Source organism: Stegostoma tigrinum, chromosome 28 (assembly GCF_030684315.1).
Source record: "Stegostoma tigrinum isolate sSteTig4 chromosome 28, sSteTig4.hap1, whole genome shotgun sequence".
Lineage (NCBI taxonomy): Eukaryota > Metazoa > Chordata > Chondrichthyes > Orectolobiformes > Stegostomatidae > Stegostoma > Stegostoma tigrinum.
The window spans coordinates 45,333,926-45,352,867 of record NC_081381.1 but is presented as its reverse complement, the minus strand read 5'-3'; the positions used below and the strand labels follow the sequence as shown (position 1 = coordinate 45,352,867).

The window sequence follows — 18,942 nt, the reverse complement described above, 5'->3', positions numbered from 1 at the left end:
TTCATCCAGCTCTACACCTTGTTATCTCAGATTCTCCAGCATCTGCAATTCCTACTATCTCAGTCACATCATCAAGTTGTCCACAAACCTTCAGTTCCACAAGGAATTGTAAAGCCTGCCTTCTCTAAACTTTTTTTAAAAAATTGTGGACTAAAATGAGAAAGAACAATTTTAAAAACAAGTGTTTTGAAAGGTTGCTGCAGGTTTTGAAAGACAAGCAACCTGACAAGCATTTTGCAAACAAGCATTAACTGAAATGGTTGCGGATGAACACAGGTCAAGGAGTTGTGTATACAGATACAGTTGAGTAGCAATAAGAATTTGACTGGTCCATGAACTAGTGATTAGTCATTGATGGTAAAAGCTGTTTGTCAACCAACCAGCATATGACTGGTTCTCAGATAACTGAACAGCTTAGTTCTGGAATAATAAGATAGAGAGAGTGTTTTGATCTCCACCAGTTCAGGAGTGCCTTTCTGTTCTCTGCAGTCAAAAACCCATTTTAAATTTCAAGAAAACCAGTTTCTCTTTCTTTCAGTTTTATCCCATAACTTTTATCTGGTAAAAGTCAAAGATTTTTTTTAAGTGAACCAGCCACTTGTGTCTCTTGCAAAGAAGTGGAAGCATCTGGAGATAGATGACTGAACAGCAATCATCTATTGTGCTGACCACTGTCTGAATCGTATTGACCATCTTAGCAACCATAACAGGAACTACTGAACACCCTCCCTGTTTTCCTTTGCCACATCCAGTTTCTCCCTGTCTGTTTTTCTTTTCGTGTGTATGAAAGAGGGTGTGTAGGAAGAGATTAGGATTTGAATATGGAGTGCTATATGCTGACAGTTTAAAACTGTTCACTTGTTGCTAGAGCCTAATTAGTGTCATAAATAGGAATTCTTGCTAAGTATGGAAACATTATCCATGCTTTCTATCAATCTAAGTCTGGATATCATGTAAACTGCAGAATTTTACTATACATATGTGATTTCCAGTATGCTACCCAACGAGATGTGATAAAGCACATCAAAGCATTGGCAAGACTCTTATCAGTGTGTAATGATTGTGTGCTCAAGGCAAGTTTCAAAACTCCAGCGCATTTGCTGGACTGGCATCAAGGAGCTACACTGTGGGTCTCCTTCTCTTTGGCAGTGTTTCATTAATTCAGATGAGGTGCCCACAGCTTTGCCTGAAGAAAAGCAACAAGTTCTGGTTCCCTGGACAATTCTCTCCTCTCCATCATAGCAAGAAGCTGATAGATTATTTACTTCACTGCTGCTTGCAGGAGTTATTGAGTGGCTAACAGCTGCCTTATTTATCTACAACTAGGCAATATCCTTCAAAGGGAATTTCTTGCTTGTGAATCACTCCAAAACTCAGTTGAAAGACTTAGTATGGTGCTACGTATATATCATTATTTGTTTCCATAGTTGTCACAGTGGTTCAGCGAAGGGCCACATAAGACATTCTTGGATTTGACTGGTCACATGTGGCAACTTTGATGAAGTGTCCTTTGTGGGAACGAACATTCTAAGTAGAAAAAGGTTTGCAATTTCTGAGAATTGCTTATAAAGTAATTGTGTTTGTGGTAAACGGTAAACAGCGGTTAGCTGAAGAAAATATCCTGGCCTACAGATTTTCCTCGACCAACATCACCATTAATAAAAAAAAAGACTCTGGTCACTACTATTGATGGGAGCAAAAACTCTGGTCACTACTATTAGTGGGAGCTTGCTGTGCACAAATTGGCTACTGAAATTCCTGAACCACAATAGTCATTGTACTTTAAAAACACTTAATTGGTTGTAAAGGGCATGAGAAGTCCTGAAGTTATAATGTGTGTGCTGTTAGAAACAGAAATCTTTCCGAGTCATTTATCAGTGATAGTAAGAATTGCAGATGCTGGAGAGAGTCAATACAGTGTGGAGCTGGAGGAACAGCAGGTCAGGCAGCTTCAAAGGGGCAGGAAAGTGGGCATTTCAGGTTTACACCCTTCATCAGGACTGGGGAGGGAGAAGGGAGCTCGCCACTTCTTCCCCTATAATCCAACCCCACGATCAAAGAGATATTTCCCTCCCACCCCATCTGTCTTTCATAGGGACCCCTCAATCAGTGACTCCCTCGTCCTCTCCAGACTCCCCACTCACCCCACCACACTTGGCATTTTTCCCTGCAACTGCATGAGGTGCTGCACCTGCCCCTACATCTCCCCCGTCGCCTCCGCCCACTGACCAATCTCCAGTCCCCCAACCTGCAGCCACCTATCAGTATCCCACCTAACTTCCACCAGCCCCACCCCCTCCCTCTATTTATTTATGAGCTCCCTTCCCCCTCGCCAGTTCTGATGAAGGGTGTAAACCTGGAACGTTGACTTTCCTGCTCCTCTGATGCTCTCTAACCTGTTGTGTTCCTCCAGCTTGACTCTGTATTGACCCAATCATTGGTCACCCAAGTACTGCTGGTAGAACCATTTCCAGTGAGTTCAAAGTTTCAAACATACCACTAAGGATTTCTTCAGGAAATATGGGAATATCGCACACCTACTAAAAATTCATAGTTTAAAAGTTTTAATGTTCAAAAGAAGGGTAAAATAAAATCCCAATGAGCCAGTTCTTACTTTCTACATCCAAAGTGATGAATAACTCATTGAATCCAGCGGAATTGGACGCATTGCAGATGTACTGTCCAGAATCCTGCAGTCCCACATTAGGAATAACCAAAGATCCATTGGCAATCCTGTGCTGCCATGGCAACGGGGCTCGCAACTTAGACCACTGAATAATCGGAGTGGGGTAACCTACAGTAACCAAACAGAAGAATCAAACATTTAATCTGGTGAATAAACTCATTGCATTTTACATTCAATTCTCCCTTGTTCCTCCAAGGACATGTAGGAGAATGAGTGTTGACTTCCTCAAGGTGCATAAAATCACGAGGGGCATAGATAGGATGAATGTTTATAGCCTTTCTCCCAGCGATGGGGAACTGAAAACTAGACGTCACAGGTTTAAGGTGAGACGGGAAAGATTTAAGGAGGACCTGGGGGGCAAGTTCTTCACACAGAGAGTGGTGCGTATATGGAATGGGCTGCCTGATTAAGTGGTTCAGGCAGGTACGATAGCAACGCTTAAAAACATTTGGATACGTGCATGTATTAGAGGGATATGGACCAAATGCAGGCAAATGGAACTAGCTGAGTGGGCACCATGGTCAGCAGGGACCAGTTTGGGACGATGGGCTTGTTTCCATGCTGTATTATTCTATGACTCAGGTTGGGGAGACTATCATGCAGTGCTATTGTCACTAGATCAGATCCAGAGATTGAAGTTGACAATTTCTTAGGATTATATCTAAATAAGATTTTCTTATGTCTTGATACAATGATCATTCAGCAGTCACTCCCAGCAGGTTATTCTAACAAAGTGGAAGCAGTGAACAAAAACATTACATCCAGAATGATTGAATTGTGTACTTAAACAATATTCAGGGCTGCTCAGAGTATTAACGCAATGGTACAACACATTTGTACAACTACATATGTGTCAAAATGGAGAAAGAAATTTGAGTATAATTGTGCCGAGAACCTCCTCAAGAACCATGAATGTTTCTTTGCTGATATTGTTGAATGGATGAGAAGGTGGTGTAGAGTCACAGACTAATGTTCTGGGGCCAAGGGCTCAAATCACAACTGGTGGAATTTGAATTCAGTTAACAGCTAAAGCCATAGCCTTAGAGTTATACAGCAAAGAAGATCTGGAATACAAAAGCTAGCCTCAGCAACGGTGTCCACGACAGCTGTCATGAACTGTTACCCAAAAACAAACCCTCTTGTGTCACTAATGTGCTTTAGGGAAGGAGCTCTGCCATCCTTAGGTTGTCTGGTCTACAGGTGACTCCGGAGCCACAGCAATGTAATTATCTCTTAACTGCCCTCTGAAACAGCTTAGCAAGCCATTCAGTTCAAAGACAATTAGGGATGGACAATAACTGGTTTCTCCATCCTGAACAGCATTGTGGGAGGGGGGGGGGGGGGGAAATGGGGAGGAGGTGACCCTACAGTTCACTGGTTCAAGCTCATCACCCATCAACTTGTCTAAGGCAATTGGTTGGGCTGGTTTAGCCAGTGACACTCTCATCCCATGAAAGAATAAAAAAAAGCAGCACTGTGAAGCTTGTACATATGCAATAAGATCAAACATTTGTCCTGACAGCAGCAGCACTTAATACTGACTTCCTTACATCTCCAACCTTGCTGTATTATCTTATTAACACAAAGTACTTGCAAGCCTTCCAGCATGTTTCCTTAGTAGAAACATTCATCTCGTGAAGTGTGAGCTTGGTGCCAACCCACGGCAGGGCACATTATTTAAGCCATGGTCGACAATATCAGACAGAGAAGGAAGGATAAACCTCCCTGGTGAGATTTGAGAAGTTGTATGACAATCACTGGCATGCTATGGTATCCTAACATACCGGTAGCTGAGCAGCGCAGGGTAGCTATCTGTCCTGCTGTAACAGTTACTGATGGCTCTTCTGCAGTGACCTGAGGAACCTGAGGTGTGGAGGCTGATCGCTCGACAATCACCTCTACCTGAGAATCAACACTGCCAAACATATTCGAGGACGTGCAGGAGTAGGTCCCAGAATCCTGCAGACGAGCTGAAGAAATCTGAAATAAAAATTAAATAAACCTTCTAAGGTTATATTGGCATTTGTAAAATAAGCACAATCTTCATGCTACAGTGCTTTTCAAATTCTATTTATTTCTGTCTGGGGCAACGTCACAAAGCATTAATAGAAGAATAATGGGAAATTAATCTATCCTGAGCATTCCTCCCTGCAAGTAAAAACCACAATGGCTAACTTCCAAGGAAGCAAACGTAAATACTATCCTTTAAGATGGCAAGAATGGAACATAAGAGTCAGAATGCTATGCTTCAGTTATGAAAAACATTGGTGAGACTATATGTTGAATACTGTGTGCTCTTTTGGTCTCCTTATTTAAGGAAGGATGTAAAGGCATTGGAGGTCGTTCAGAGGAGATTCACTTGATTGATAGCTGGAATAAGCGGGGTGCCTTATGAGAAAAGGTTGGCCAGGCTGGGATTGCTTCCACTGGAGTTCAGAAGAGTGAGGGGTGATTTGATTGACATGTATGAGATGCTTAATAGCCTTGACAAGGAGGACATGGAAAGGATGTTTCCTCTTGTGGGTCAGTCCACACAGAACAAGGAGCAACTGTTTTACAGTTAGAGGTTGTCCTTTTAGGATAGAGATGAGGAAAACAGTTGTCTCACAGAACAATGTACAACTTCAGAACTCTGCCTTGGAAGGATGCTATTAAAGTGGACATGGATAGATTCTTGTTGTGGGAACTATGCATTATAGGGTAGATGTGCACGTGGAATTCAAACACAAAAACAGATCAGCCATGATCTTAATTATCAGGACAGCAGACTCGAAGGGCTGATTGGTCTATTTCTGTTTCTCTTTCATATGTTTATACATAAGGGAATGGATTTAATTGGATCAGGCCTTGCAGACTTCAGTCAATGGTCATCTTACAGTTTCACATTCATTATGTAACACATTGATTTGATATTATTTATATTCTGCTGTCAGACATTTGGCAATTCGAACAGCAGAGGAATAGGGACGGTTGATGTGTCGACATGACTCAAATGGCAGATGAGAAATGAGAGACTGAAAACTGAGCAGTGCCCATCCAATGATGCGATGGTGTAATTACAACACTTGACCTTTGTTCAGGAAGTTTCCACGCTGAATGGGAATGTGGAGTTCTTGCGATTAACTCTCAAATGTCTTCTGAAATAGCTCAGCCATTCAGTTTAAGGGCCATTAGGGACTGACAACAAATGCTGGCCTACTCAGCAAAGCTGACATCCCATGAAGGAAAAAGACTAAAAATCACAATTATAACAGGAAAGAGTCAACACAAAAATGGGATGGAAATGCGACAAACAGCAAATGGTTATGTAAAAATACTAATTATGTAGGGACTTTCGAGGGACATCCTTCTCATCAAGATATGACATAATTGTTTTCCTTGGGTAAAGTTATTGGCTCAGATCTGCCTGGAAGCTTCATTTATATGTACTGGGTAATCCTCGATTCAAGTGTGATTTTAGTTTTAAAAATAGTGGATAGGTTTATAGGTAAGCAGATTGGATCTTTGGGTGCTGCAGATGACCTTTAAGGGCAAGCTAAAGCAGTTGGAGAAAAGCCATTATCTTCTGCAGCGTGTAACTAAAGGGTGATCAGTAAAAAGGATTCTGGTAGCAGGCAGTTTATAAATGAGCAAACACCCTGCCCGAGGGTGAATCTGTTTCCCCATGTTGTGCCAGTACCTAGGGGCTCTGTGTTATCTGGAGAAGTACTTCTAACAGCATTTGCCATGTGTGCAAGAGAGATAGAGGCACACGAACATCTGCATTCTGTTAGCTCTAGCTTGTTGATTTTATAATCCTCAGTGTATAAATTTATGAATTAATGCCAGATGTTTTGGCCTGGGCACAACTAAATTCTACATAATTTATTTTCTGCCTTTGCTAATATTGGCATGGAGTTCAAAGTGGAGTTTAATTCATGCATAACTTGCTAAATAAGTTCAACAGGGGCATTGTCCTCACTGAGAGGTTAATAATGTAAAAGCTTCACACTGAAGATGATGTGATCCACTTTCTAAAACAGTCAACGAATGGGTAAATGTGGCAAACACTGTGATAATACTGTCACAGAGAGAAGATTCTGCAACCACCTAGCAATAGCTTTCTAATCTTCACATCATTAATTCTTGTGAATTAAAACAATGAGATATCTCAGGATCTTAGGAATGGATATTAATGGCCTGTCCTACCAATAATGAGGCCAGAATGCAATAAAATAAAACAACAAATAGCACTCATGGGGTTATAACTGAGAGGAGCTATTATTACACGGTGGCTCAGCGGTTAGCACCGCCGCCTCACAGTGCCAGGGACCTAGGCTCGATTCCATCTTCAGGCAAGTATCTGTGTGAAGTTTGCATGCTTGCCTGCGTCTGCGTGGTGTTCTGGCTTCCTCCCATTATCCAAAGATGCGCAGGTGGATTGGCCATGCTAAACTGGCCCATAGTGCCCAGGGATGCGCAGGTTGTGGATTAACCATGGGAAATGAGAGATTATGGGGAGAGGATGGGAGGGGTTGGCCAGGGTGGGATGCTCTTCAGAGGGTCCAAGTGGACTTGATGGGCTAAATGGCATACTGTTGGGATTCTATGATTCTCAGAGTGACAGATTGTCAGGGGCCAGCTTCTACTCACCGTTAGGATAGGATTGCCTTCCCTCGGCAGGTTATTCCTTTGCCTGCCATTGACCCGACGCCATCTGATCGTAGGCCGAGGTTCGCCCATGCCTATACATTCCAGTGTAACGGAATCACCCACACCCAGCCTGACTGGGCCCCTGGGGGAGATGGAGACCGTCGGAGGTCCTAAAAGCAAAGGAGGGAAAAGAAAAACAATACTCCACTGATCCGACAATCAGGCCACGGATTACTTTGTACAACTCAGGAAAGATCCGCCAGATTTCTATTCCACAGGCCCCAGACCCCCAGAGTGTGGAACAAGTAACCTGGGTCACGAGCTCTAAGGCAACAATGGAGGCTGTGGAGCAGATACTTGGATTGGATTGTTCTAGGATCAGCTGCGAGGTTATCCGCCATTCCTCAGCACATGGTTATGGCCTAATGCAATGAGCTCTGAGGCTTGGTCACTGACACCAGAGTCTGCAAAACAGTGGCGACCTTAGTCATTTCTTTTGTGCCTTCATCCCTGCTGTTTGGAACTCTATCCTGCTCAATAACTTTTCTCTCAAACCCATCCCTCACCAATAAAAGTTGTCATTCTGGGGGAGCAACAAAGGTAAAGCATTAAGATAGGCCAGGGATAGAATTCAATTGGGAAGTACCATCCAATTCAAGTGAGATGAATTCTGATGCGGCTTACAATTTACCGAGAGACAGCAAGAACTGCAGATGCTGGAGTCAGAGTCAACACAGTGTGGAACTGGAGGAACACAGCAGGCCAGGCAGCATCAGAGAAGCAGGAAAGTTGATGTTTCGGTTCAGAACCCTTCTCAAGACTCTGAGACCCGATGAAGGGTTGCAACTCAAAATGTCGACTTTCCTGCTAATCTTCTGCTGCCTGGCCTGCTCTGATCTTCCAGCTCCACACTGTGTTGACTACAATTCACCAAGCTCTTGCTTTAGGGTGCCTCTGGATAATTGTGCTTCAGCAACCCAATGGCTAAAATAAATCAACAAGCATCAAGCGGAGAGTGAGGCTAGAGATGGCTAAGCTGAAAATAAAGAAAATAGCTCTTTCATACAGCCCTTCTCAAGATATCTCTACATGCCTCACAGACAACCTGCTCCTGTTTATAATGCAGGAAAATGAGGCAATTAGCTCAGTCACAGCAAGATCTCACAAACAGCAATGAGACAATTGACTGTTTTAGTTGTAATTGAAGTTGCATTTTTGTCGGCCAGGACCCCAGCAGAAATTCCATTATTCTTTCTCATATAGTGCAATGGGAAATTTTACTTCTCCCAACAGTTCTGACATGGTTTCAGGTTTTAACATCTCATCCAAAGCGTGAGAGTCGCTGACAGTGCAGCAGTACCTCAGGACTGCATTGGATTGCCAACCCAGATCATATACTCAAGTTAGAACCCACAAACTACTGGCTCAGTGATGACTGTGCTATCACTGACCCATGGCTGATACTTGAAAGCATAGTGCAGGCAATTCCACTGAATTAAGAGGAATAAATATATTAAATTGCCTTTGCTGACAAACAATTTAATTGAAGAAGGGTAAATGATTTAAGTTAAAATTTGCATTATCTAGCTCAGTATAAATCAGACTGCTCCACCACCCAGAATCTTCAATATTCTCCGGTGAACCTGTGTACGTTTCCAAATGGAAGCTGTATTGATGAGAGCCAGCATCTCAGTATTGTCGTAACAGCTGGACAGCTTTAGCTGGTTGTTGTGAAGTTTAATAACAGCACAACTAAAGTCAGCCAATATTCTTTAAACTTGCCCACTTGCTATTGCAAGTACTTATTCAGCTCTGCTTTCGTTTTCAAAGAGCCCGGGTGGCTCCCAAAGCTCATTAACTACTGACAGAACGGTACATGATTTCCATTAAAGTCAGTGCTTCTGCTAACCAACATTTTTGATTTACCAGTGTCATCTGTTACCAGTGTGTGCCAGATTACATGAATTTTTTTGAGTCAGGAGAATGGAGTTTGAAAAGGGAATCCAAGAGAAGGGGAGTGAATAAACACTTTGGTCATGTGCTAACAGGAAAGTCAACAAAATACCAAGTATTCTTCAGGAAGGCATAAATCAAAGGGTAAGGTCACAATGTGAATGATGTACTTAATTCAGCAACCTTTGGAGAAAATCCAGGAAAATATGCATTATCAAGAGACAGGAACATTGAGAACTAGTCAACTTGTCAGGGGTAAAAAAATGCAGAGATAGTTGTGAAATGATGCTTCCACAGATGGGAAATAAAATGTGAGGCTGGATGAACACAGCAGGCCCAGCAGCATCTCAGGAGCACAAAAGCTGACGTTTCGGGCCTAGACCCTTCATCAGAGCTGATGAAGGGTCGAGGCCCGAAACGTCAGCTTTTGTGCTCCTGAGATGCTGCTGGGCCTGCTGTGTTCATCCAGCCTCACATTTTATTATCTTGGATTCTCCAGCATCTGCAGTTCCCGTTATCACTTCCACAGATGGGCCTACTTTTAAAAAATGCATTTCGACTTTACAACTTTGTACCTTGTACAACCAGAGTCATTATGCTGAATGCTGATCCAAACCGATTTTGAGCCACACATTTGTACTGGCCTTGATCACGCTGACGAGCTCGAGTGATTTTAATCACAGAGCCATCATTACTGATCTTCACATTTGCTGAAACACAAGATGAGCAGGTAAAGCTGTTAGAAGAGCTTCACGTCGCTATTGCGAGAGTTCAGATGTGCCCTGCGTTTGCTGCACAAGAGACTGACATACAGGCTTCAAAACAGTGAAGAGGAAGAACAACACTGTGTTGATACGATCATAAATAACTTAGTAATACATTTAATGCTGGATAGCTACTGTTACAAATCTGGTAAACAAACAACTTTAAAGCAAGGTGTGCGGTTTGAAGCTGGATGAAATCCAAAGGCTTCTCAATGATTGACACAAGATAAAACTTGGAATCCACGCAGCAATACCCGGCCTTTAAACATTTCATTTTAAACATTAGAGCTGAAGTCACATGACATCAGGTGATATTTCAACAGGTTTATTTGAATTGACAGCTTTTGGAGGACTGCTCTTTCATCAGATGACAAAACTCCACTTGACAAAACAGCTGTGTTCCGAAAGCTTGTGATTTCAAATAAACTGTTGGACTATAACCTGGTGTCGTGTGACTTCTGGCCCTGTCTATCTCAGTCCAAGACCGTCACCTTCACGTAACAGTATAGTGTGTGGTTCAAGAGTCAATAAGAGAGTGGGAAAACAATCTCCACCCTTCACAGGAAACACATTGGGTCTAACAGTCAATGGTTTATATTGCAAGGTGTTCTGCTTGAAGAAAATTTTTCCTTTTGCTGGATCTCCCTGAAACATCCTGTACTAATCAGGCAACTGGGAGATGCTGCATGGACTTAACATTCCCGAGTGTGGTCCCACTTATACATCTCTCTGGTTCAATGTACACATTGGCAATCAAAGAAGCCCAATGGTGTGGACAGAGGCCATTTGACCCTCTGAACAGCATCCCACCCAAACCCAGTCCTCCCACTCCATTCCTGTGACCGTGCATTTCCCATGGCTAATCCACCTAGTGTGCACAGACCTGGGCACTATTGGGCAATTTAGCATGGCCAAACCGGCACATCTTTGGACTGTAGGAGGAAACCCATACAGACACGGGGAGAACTTGCAAACTCCAAACAGACAGTCATCCAAGTCTGGAATTGAACCCAGGTCCCTGGCGCTGAGAGGCAGCAGTACTAGCCACTGAGCCGCCATGCTGTCATGATACATGAGGACAGGTTAAATAAAGGGAACATTATATTAAAATAGACCTTAATGAAAATCCCAATTAAATGGCTATTTGAAGAATAGGGGGCAACATGATGGCACAGTGGTTAGCACTGCTGTCTCTCAGCACCAGGGACACAGGCTCAATTCCACCCTGGGGTGACTGTCTGTGTGGAGTTTGCACGTTCTCCTATGTCTGAGAGGGTTTCCTCTGGGTGCTCCAGTTTCCTCCCACAATCCAAAGATGTGCACGTTAGGGTAGATTGGCCATGCTAAATTGTCTCTTAGTGTTCAGGGATGTGTAGATGAGAAGGGTTACAGGAGGATGTGTCTGGGCGGGATGGTCTAGGGATCGGAGTGGACGTGTTGGGCCGAGGGGCCTGTTTCCACACAGTAGGGATTCTATAAAAAAAAGAGTCCTTGTTTAAACACATTCTAGGCAAGAGGTTTAAAGGGTAACCTAAAAGGTTAACCTGTTCACCAGCTCCCATTCCACCTTCAGGTATCAGCATTTTACACAATACAGCTCTAAGTCCCATTGCGGTGTACCTTGTAATGGCTCATTTGGTGTTTTCCACTTGATGCTGAATGGTTGAGCTCCATCAACAACTTGACAGCTGAAGGAGGCATCACCACCTTCAATGACAGTAATGTCTTGTGGCCCAGTACTTATAATTGGCAACAGTTCCCCTATAGCACAATGAGAAAGGTTAACATTAGGCGTAAGGTAGCAAAAGAATGAACAGCTTTTTTCTTTACCACAAAATAATAATGCTTCTTCCATTGAATGTGGGTGCCATTGGCATGGTCACTATGTATAGCCCATCCTTAATTGCCCCTTGAACTGAGTGGCCTGTTAGGTCATTTCAAATGGCAGTTGCTGTCAGTCTGGAGTCACATGTAGGCCAGACTGTAAGATGATAGCTTTCCTTCCCTGGAGGTACATTGGTGAACCAGATGGGTTTCTACAAAGTTTGGTGGCATTTGAACTCATGGCCCCACAGCATCAGTCTGGACCTTGGGTTTACCACGTGAGTGACATTACCATGACACCACAATCTCCCTCGAATATCATGCCAAAACATGGTAAAGTAAGATGATGCATTTGTAAAGCATTTTTTTGCAACTCTGTGACATTCTAAAGTACACTGCGACTAACAAAGTAATGTCACATTAGAATCACTCCTGAATGTAGAGAAAAACAGCCACTGTAAAAATCCCACAAACAGCAGTGAAACCAGTGACCAGGCTATCTATTTTGTTTTAATAATGTTGGTTAGGGATCAATGTGATTGAGTGATACAACACAATTGGAGCATATGTGACCCATCTGGTGCTGGTGAAAGGTCATTGCAGGAGTAGGAACTTTCTGATTAGTCCTCTTCCCCAACTCATTCTGGAAAGCCCTGTCAAGGTTTACCCTTTAAGTACCTTTCCAATTCCTTCTGGAATCAACATCCAGCACCCCTTCAGAGTGTGTTCCAAATCACTGTAACTCTGTGAACTAAAGAGTATTATCTCAGGTCAGCTCTGGTGCTTTTGGGAATCTCCTTAAATCGGTGTCCTCTGTTAACAGATGCTGTCACCAGAAACACTACTTGCTCTATCTAAACTCAGCATGATTTTGAACATGATAATGGCTCGGATTCTGGGGAGAAATCCCACGCTCCCTGGTGACATGGATTCCGTCCATGAAGGTAGGCAAGGGGTTTTACCGCTTCATCTGAAAGTTGGTACACTGACAGTTCCAGCCTGGATGATGTGCTCAAGTTCCTGTGAATGTGGACTCATGATTTGCTGACACAGAGGTGAGTGCGTTTCCACTAAACAACAGGTAACTACAGACTGGGTTCCCTGCAGCTGAGTACTAAGTGCGCTCAGTGAAGCATTTTTCCCTGTCCAGATAGTTATATTATGGTTGGTATACTTTCTGACTTGAGCTTCAATCTTTTCTTGAAGTCTCAAGTGGAGATAACCCAAGCTTTCACGGATCTCCAAATAGTAAATAAGCCACACTTATTTACTTACAGCTTAAAATCAATCAGCGTTTTGGCCTAATTTTATCAGGATAAGCCTGTCATGTCATAAAACTCTTCACCTACTCAAGTCATCAGACTGTATTCCAAAAACTTTGACATACATTCTGAACTAGATCCTACACCACAAGAGTAACTATAATTTGAAAGTACTTAGTTGACTGTAAAACATTTTGAAACGACACAAGGTTTTGCCAGGTGCTATAGAAATGAAAGTTCTCTTTTCTTTAACATACAATGAAACTCTCTGCAAACAGACAACAATATGAAAACAGCATCATTCAACAAAACTGGCGGTAACATCCGATTGTGAATAGTTCCATAATGAACAAGAACGACTGGGTTTACATACTGGATGTCGTGGAGGTAACCATGACAGAGAATTTAAGTTGTTGCATTCCAAAGATGTTTTCTGCACGGCAGATATAATCTCCATCATCAGCACTAGTCACCTGCAAGATTCTTAGCACAGGGCCCTCTACCTAAAATATTCAACAGGAGAAGCACAAGGATTTGTTATTTACACTACACAGCCTTCAGCATGGTTACACTTAACATATCCCACGTCAAACAGAGGTTATTTGAATATTGTGTTAACGCCTGGTGGCAGCATAGCAACTGTTCATTGTACGTAGCCAGTCCTGCTGGGGTTGCAAGTCATTCTGATGAACAACTCCAGTGAGAGCACAACTGATGGCACAATCAGCCTGTTGGGTACCAGTTGGTGCTAACGGTGTTGGCATCCCATTTTCTGCACTAACTAGGCTTGGATGGCATGGTGGCTCAGTGGTTAGCACTGCTGTCTCACAGCGCCAGGGATCCAGGTTGGATTCCGGCCTTGGGTGACTGTTAATTTGGAGTTTGCATGGGTTTCCACTGGGTGCTCCAATTTCCACCCACAGTGCAAAGATGTGCAGGCCAAGTGGATTAGCCACGCTAGATCACCCACAGTGCCCATGGATGTGCATGATGGGTGGATGATGGGAAATGCAGGATTACGGGTATAAGGTAGGAGCATGAGTCTGGGTGGAATACTCTTCAGATTGGATGGGCCAAAGGGCCTGCTTCTGCAGTTTAGAGATTCTATGATCTTCTTTTCAATGCTTGAATTTCCAAGTCTTTATGTACTCATTGTGGGCTTGGAACTACATACAAGCTGGGAACAGTAAATAAAATCTAAATCTCTTCTTGGGCGCACTTTACTTTGGCTATCCACCTTTCTAAACCCTCAATTCTTTTGCCTCCCTGGAATAAGGTATCAATAGGGTCCCTATGCCCAAAGCATTGAACATACATATAATAAAAAAACTAGAAGTAGACTCAGGAGCTCATTAGCACCAACTGGTACCCAACATCCTGACTGGTAGCCCTCAGTGTGAGATCTGTTTGTCTGGATACAGGTTAGACTATTGCTCAGCTCCCAAGGGGTTGCAAACTGCACCAGGAACTGGCCTGTGTTACATCTTTTGTAAAGGAACATTTGAGATTGCTTCCTGTTGGCTGCTTAAGTGGAAGCAGACACCAGTTTTATTCCCAATCCTGGTAACCCTCAAGATAATATATGGAAGCTGGTAATGGGAACATCCTCATCAGTTTAAAGCAAGCTTGACAGAAAATGTTAACTCCAGCCCCTGGGCCATGTTTACTAAAATGAGTCAGAAACAGATGTTTAAACCAAGAAACATTTTTCTCCCTTTCTTTAAAGCAAGGAAACAAACATTTTAATGTTTATAATAGTTACATAATTTAATCGCTTACTTAAACTGAGTCTAAGCCAAACAGATCAGACAACGGTCCCAAAATTTGATCTGCAGCCTGTATGTGGTGAACTAACTTGGTCAAGGCTACAAGTATTGGTAGGTGGTAAATAGGAAGGGCTCTCTGCTCTGGTTGTTATGAGGTTCCCACTCACTGTTGAACACCAGAAAGGGTGGAACCCCAGGGCTGAGATAAAGCCACATTCCAGGTGGAATCACAGACCCAAAGAGAAGAGAAAGTGAAGACAATCAAACTGTTTTGAAGGGAACGCTGCCACATTCTTGCGTCCAATCAACCACGGCAAACTGAAGTAGCAGTATCTTCTTGGACTGACTATCATTTGCAAATTATAAGACTGACATCCATTTTTAGGTTACCACACAGCTGATGTGACAATCCACGTACAACACTGTTGTTATATCAATACCAATGTTTACACCAAGGTGAATATAGTTAGACTTTATTCACTAGTGTGTGGTTATTTGTGATTGTTCCTTTTGCTGTATGGTTGCAGAGCCCAGCAAATGGAGTCTGTTGCTAATCAATATTTTAAACATATAAAAGGGAAGTTTCTTTACTTAAAAAAAAAATCACATTCCAAGTGGCTTATTTATTTTGGCACCAGTCCACACCTGAATGCAAGAAATTGTTACAGGCAAGTTATGAGTTGTTTGCTTGTAATGAAATTTAGACAATGTTGCTCTGCCGCATTCAGACAGGCACAACTCTCTCACCTTTCACATTTACAGACAGTATACCATTCCATCCCACTCACGGCATTACTTACACATGCATCCACTTCAAACCTTGACTAAATTCTATGCCAGCATGCCTTTCAAGCTAAATTTACCATTAGTCCTGATCTCCAACCTTAACAGCCTAATAATCCCACTGAAACACTCCTTGAGCTCTGTTCTTCATCCACTCTCTCTCTCTACAGTCCATCACTAGTGAATGAAACCATCAGCCATACCTGTTCTATTGTGAAACTCTCTTGAGATAGCTTCATCGATAAAATATTTCACAATTCCTATAATTTTAACCAGATTTTAGTCACTCTTCCTAATATTTCTTTACCTGACTCAACATTTAGTTCCTCTGGTACATCAGTGGCCTACTTGCAGACGTTTAGTAATATTACAGAATACACAAATACATAAGATTGCAGAAACTTTTAAAATAAGGTCTCCCTTATTCCCAGTTTGTAGCTGAACCTGGGTAAGAGGCAGCCATTCCAAACACAAGGGTTTGGGTAAGGGCCAATATGTCCGAGCTCGTTGAAGAGTTTGTGTCCTATCATTCAAACACTTTTCTCATGACCTGATAAAAACCGAAAGAACTGTGGAGGTGGTAAATCAGGAACAAAGACAGAAGTTGCTGGGAAAGCCTAGCAAGTCTGTGAATAAAAAAAAAATCAGAGTTAACCTGCTAGGTTTTTCCAGCAGCTTCTGTTTTTGCCTTTCACGACCTGACCCTTGTCCTGGAACTTCCTTAGAAGTGATTCAAAACCAGATGCCACAGATCATGGACAGCAAGGAAACTGACAACTGGTTACAGGTGGGAAAGTAAGGCAGAGAAGTGGATTCTGTGAAAACTGAAGCCAGATACATTTATCATGTCTGATTACAGCTGGATTAATTATTAATTTTGATTTTATTATCACATGTACTCAAGTACAGAAGTACAGTGAAAAGTGCACAATGTCACCATACATAGTACCATCTTCAGTACAAATCCCTCAGCACAAAATCTTAAGAACAACATAGAAAGAAAGAACAAAGTTAAAAGTTAAACACAGAAATTTTAAAAATAAAATCTGACAGCCTGTTCCAATTCAAGGTTCCATTATGTGATAACTGTGTAAAATAACCCAGAAAATGCAGTGTTCTACCACTACAATTACATACCTGGTGATTGTCTGTTAGGTAACCATCTGCCTTGTACCATGTGATCATGGGCTCAGGCTGAGCTGTGATTTGGCAGTGTAACTCCACCATTTCTCCCTCCATTACTGAGACAGGCTGGGGTTGAACTCGCACTATTGGTGCGCCTTCATGTGCTGTGCAGAGGACAGAGATCAGAAATACTTTAATAAGATGAAACCACATCTGGGCACAACAGATACTGTCTCTGGCTGCCTCTCACATTTGTACTTCCTTGCGCTGACATTGTTCAACAACAGCTCATGTAAAATCATGGACTGCAGACTGAATCACGACCGTCAGCTTTCAACTGGTTTTGATTAAGTGATCTTGGAACTCTCTCAGATATGTGAACACCTAATTGAAAGGTTAAAATCCTAAAACATGCACAAGTGTTCATGTTCATTCTTTGAGGTGTATGGTAGGATTCCAGTGGGGATGTAGGGGACAGCTCCAGCTGACCTGCAGCTGGATGGTTCAGTTGTAAATAGCATGGGATGTTGCAGACGACTGAGTTTTCGATGCATTGTTGGCTCAGGATCTTCTCCCCTTGAGATTTCTTACTGCCTTTGATAAGCACCTGCTTTAGAAAGGGTCATTTTGGGACAGGGAAAATTCAGGCTAGTTTCATTTCATAGAATAGAACCCCTACAGTGTGGAAGCAGGCAATTCAGCCCATCGGGTCAACAGCAACTCTCCAAAAAGCATCCCACCCAGACCCAGCCCTTACCACATCCCTACATTTCCCACCCTAGACACTATGGAGCAATTTAGCATAGTCAATCCACCTAACCTGCACATCTTTGGACTGTGGGAGGAAACCTACGCAGACACGGGGAGAGTGAGCAAACTCCACACAGACAGTCATCCAAGGGTGGCATCAAACCTAGGTCCTTGGTGCTGTAAGACAGCAGTGCTAACCACTGAGCGGCCATGCCGCCAAGTCCTTGTTCATCATGAACCTGGGGTAACAAGTTATTCTCAAAGCAACACTGCAACCCACAATGCGAGGACCAGGGACACAGCATCACTGAAGTTACCTTAATATATCAAATTTGCTGAATCCATGGTCAATATCAGTCAACAGTAACCTCTTTCCACTTTACGATTCATCAAATTCTGTAAGGCTTCATTTAAGAGGTCATCATAAAAAAAGGTCTCAGGAATCAGAGGTAATATATTATGGATTCAGGTCCTTTTGATGGATTATAAACAAACAGTAGAAATAAACGGAAGGCTGGAATTCATGGACGGGGATCAATAAGTGGGTCTTAACAATGTACGATCTATAGCAATAACTTAGATGAGGTTCTCAGTGCCTAGGGTTGTGAGGAGGATGCAAAGATAATAAATGTAGAGTCAGAGAATGAGTAGTGGAAGGCAAGGATATAGTTGACTTGTTTTGAATGCAATAAAGACTGGTTCCTAGGATGGTTGGGCTGACCCTGTAAAGAATAATCCTATATAAGGGTTAGCAGGGTAAGTATTTATATAATGCCTTCATTGACCATGGCGGCGACTACCAGAACTAGAGATCTTCAAATAAAGAGGTGGCCATTCAGGACTGAGATGAGAATAATGTTTCATCACTGAAATAGCCATGAATCTTTGCAACCCTCTATCCTAGATGCCCAGGGATGCTCAGTTATCGAGTATACGTGACGGAGAACACCAGGCTTTCAGACAAAAGCATCAAGGGATAGGGGGTCAGTGCAAGAATGTGGATTTGAGCAAGGCCACAAGTGAAGATTGTGTTGAATGACCAAATGGCCTAGTCTTGCTTATGAGGAGCTAGTTGCTGTGCAACCTACAAGTATTGGTAAATCAATCTGTTCAGTCAGGTGGAGCTTAAATCCGGTCCTTCTGGCCAAGAAGGAGGGATATTACCACAAAATCGATATTTCACTGCAATTTCAAGAGCCTCCCCACATTTGGGGCTGTGAAATAAATTACTACATGAACATACTACTGCCTTTATTTCTCTATATCTTTCAGCAGTATCTTCATATCGCACAGTTACATAGACTAAATGTTCCAGAATTGCGCACATTATTCTTCTATTTCTGTCTTTTGAAGGTAACTACTGGAGTCATACAGCATGGAAACTGACCCTTTGGTCC

The 18,942-nt window shown here is 42.6% G+C and overlaps 1 protein-coding gene across 10 annotated transcripts in view; it reads right to left on the bottom strand.

Annotated features, from left to right (window-relative positions):
* The window catches only part of hspg2 (heparan sulfate proteoglycan 2), a 486,508-nt gene that overhangs the window by 82,330 nt on the left and 385,236 nt on the right, over nucleotides 1–18,942 (bottom strand). For all 10 annotated transcript variants that reach the window (XM_059655629.1, XM_059655631.1, XM_059655630.1 and 7 more), the window contains 7 exons: nucleotides 16,808–16,959; nucleotides 13,495–13,624; nucleotides 11,656–11,796; nucleotides 9,847–9,981; nucleotides 7,319–7,488; nucleotides 4,471–4,666; nucleotides 2,615–2,794 (listed from right to left, as the gene is read on the bottom strand). In XM_059655629.1, the coding sequence (XP_059511612.1) occupies nucleotides 2,615–2,794; nucleotides 4,471–4,666; nucleotides 7,319–7,488; nucleotides 9,847–9,981; nucleotides 11,656–11,796; nucleotides 13,495–13,624; nucleotides 16,808–16,959 (1,104 nt within the window). The remainder of the gene's footprint in view (nucleotides 1–2,614; nucleotides 2,795–4,470; nucleotides 4,667–7,318; nucleotides 7,489–9,846; nucleotides 9,982–11,655; nucleotides 11,797–13,494; nucleotides 13,625–16,807; nucleotides 16,960–18,942) is intronic.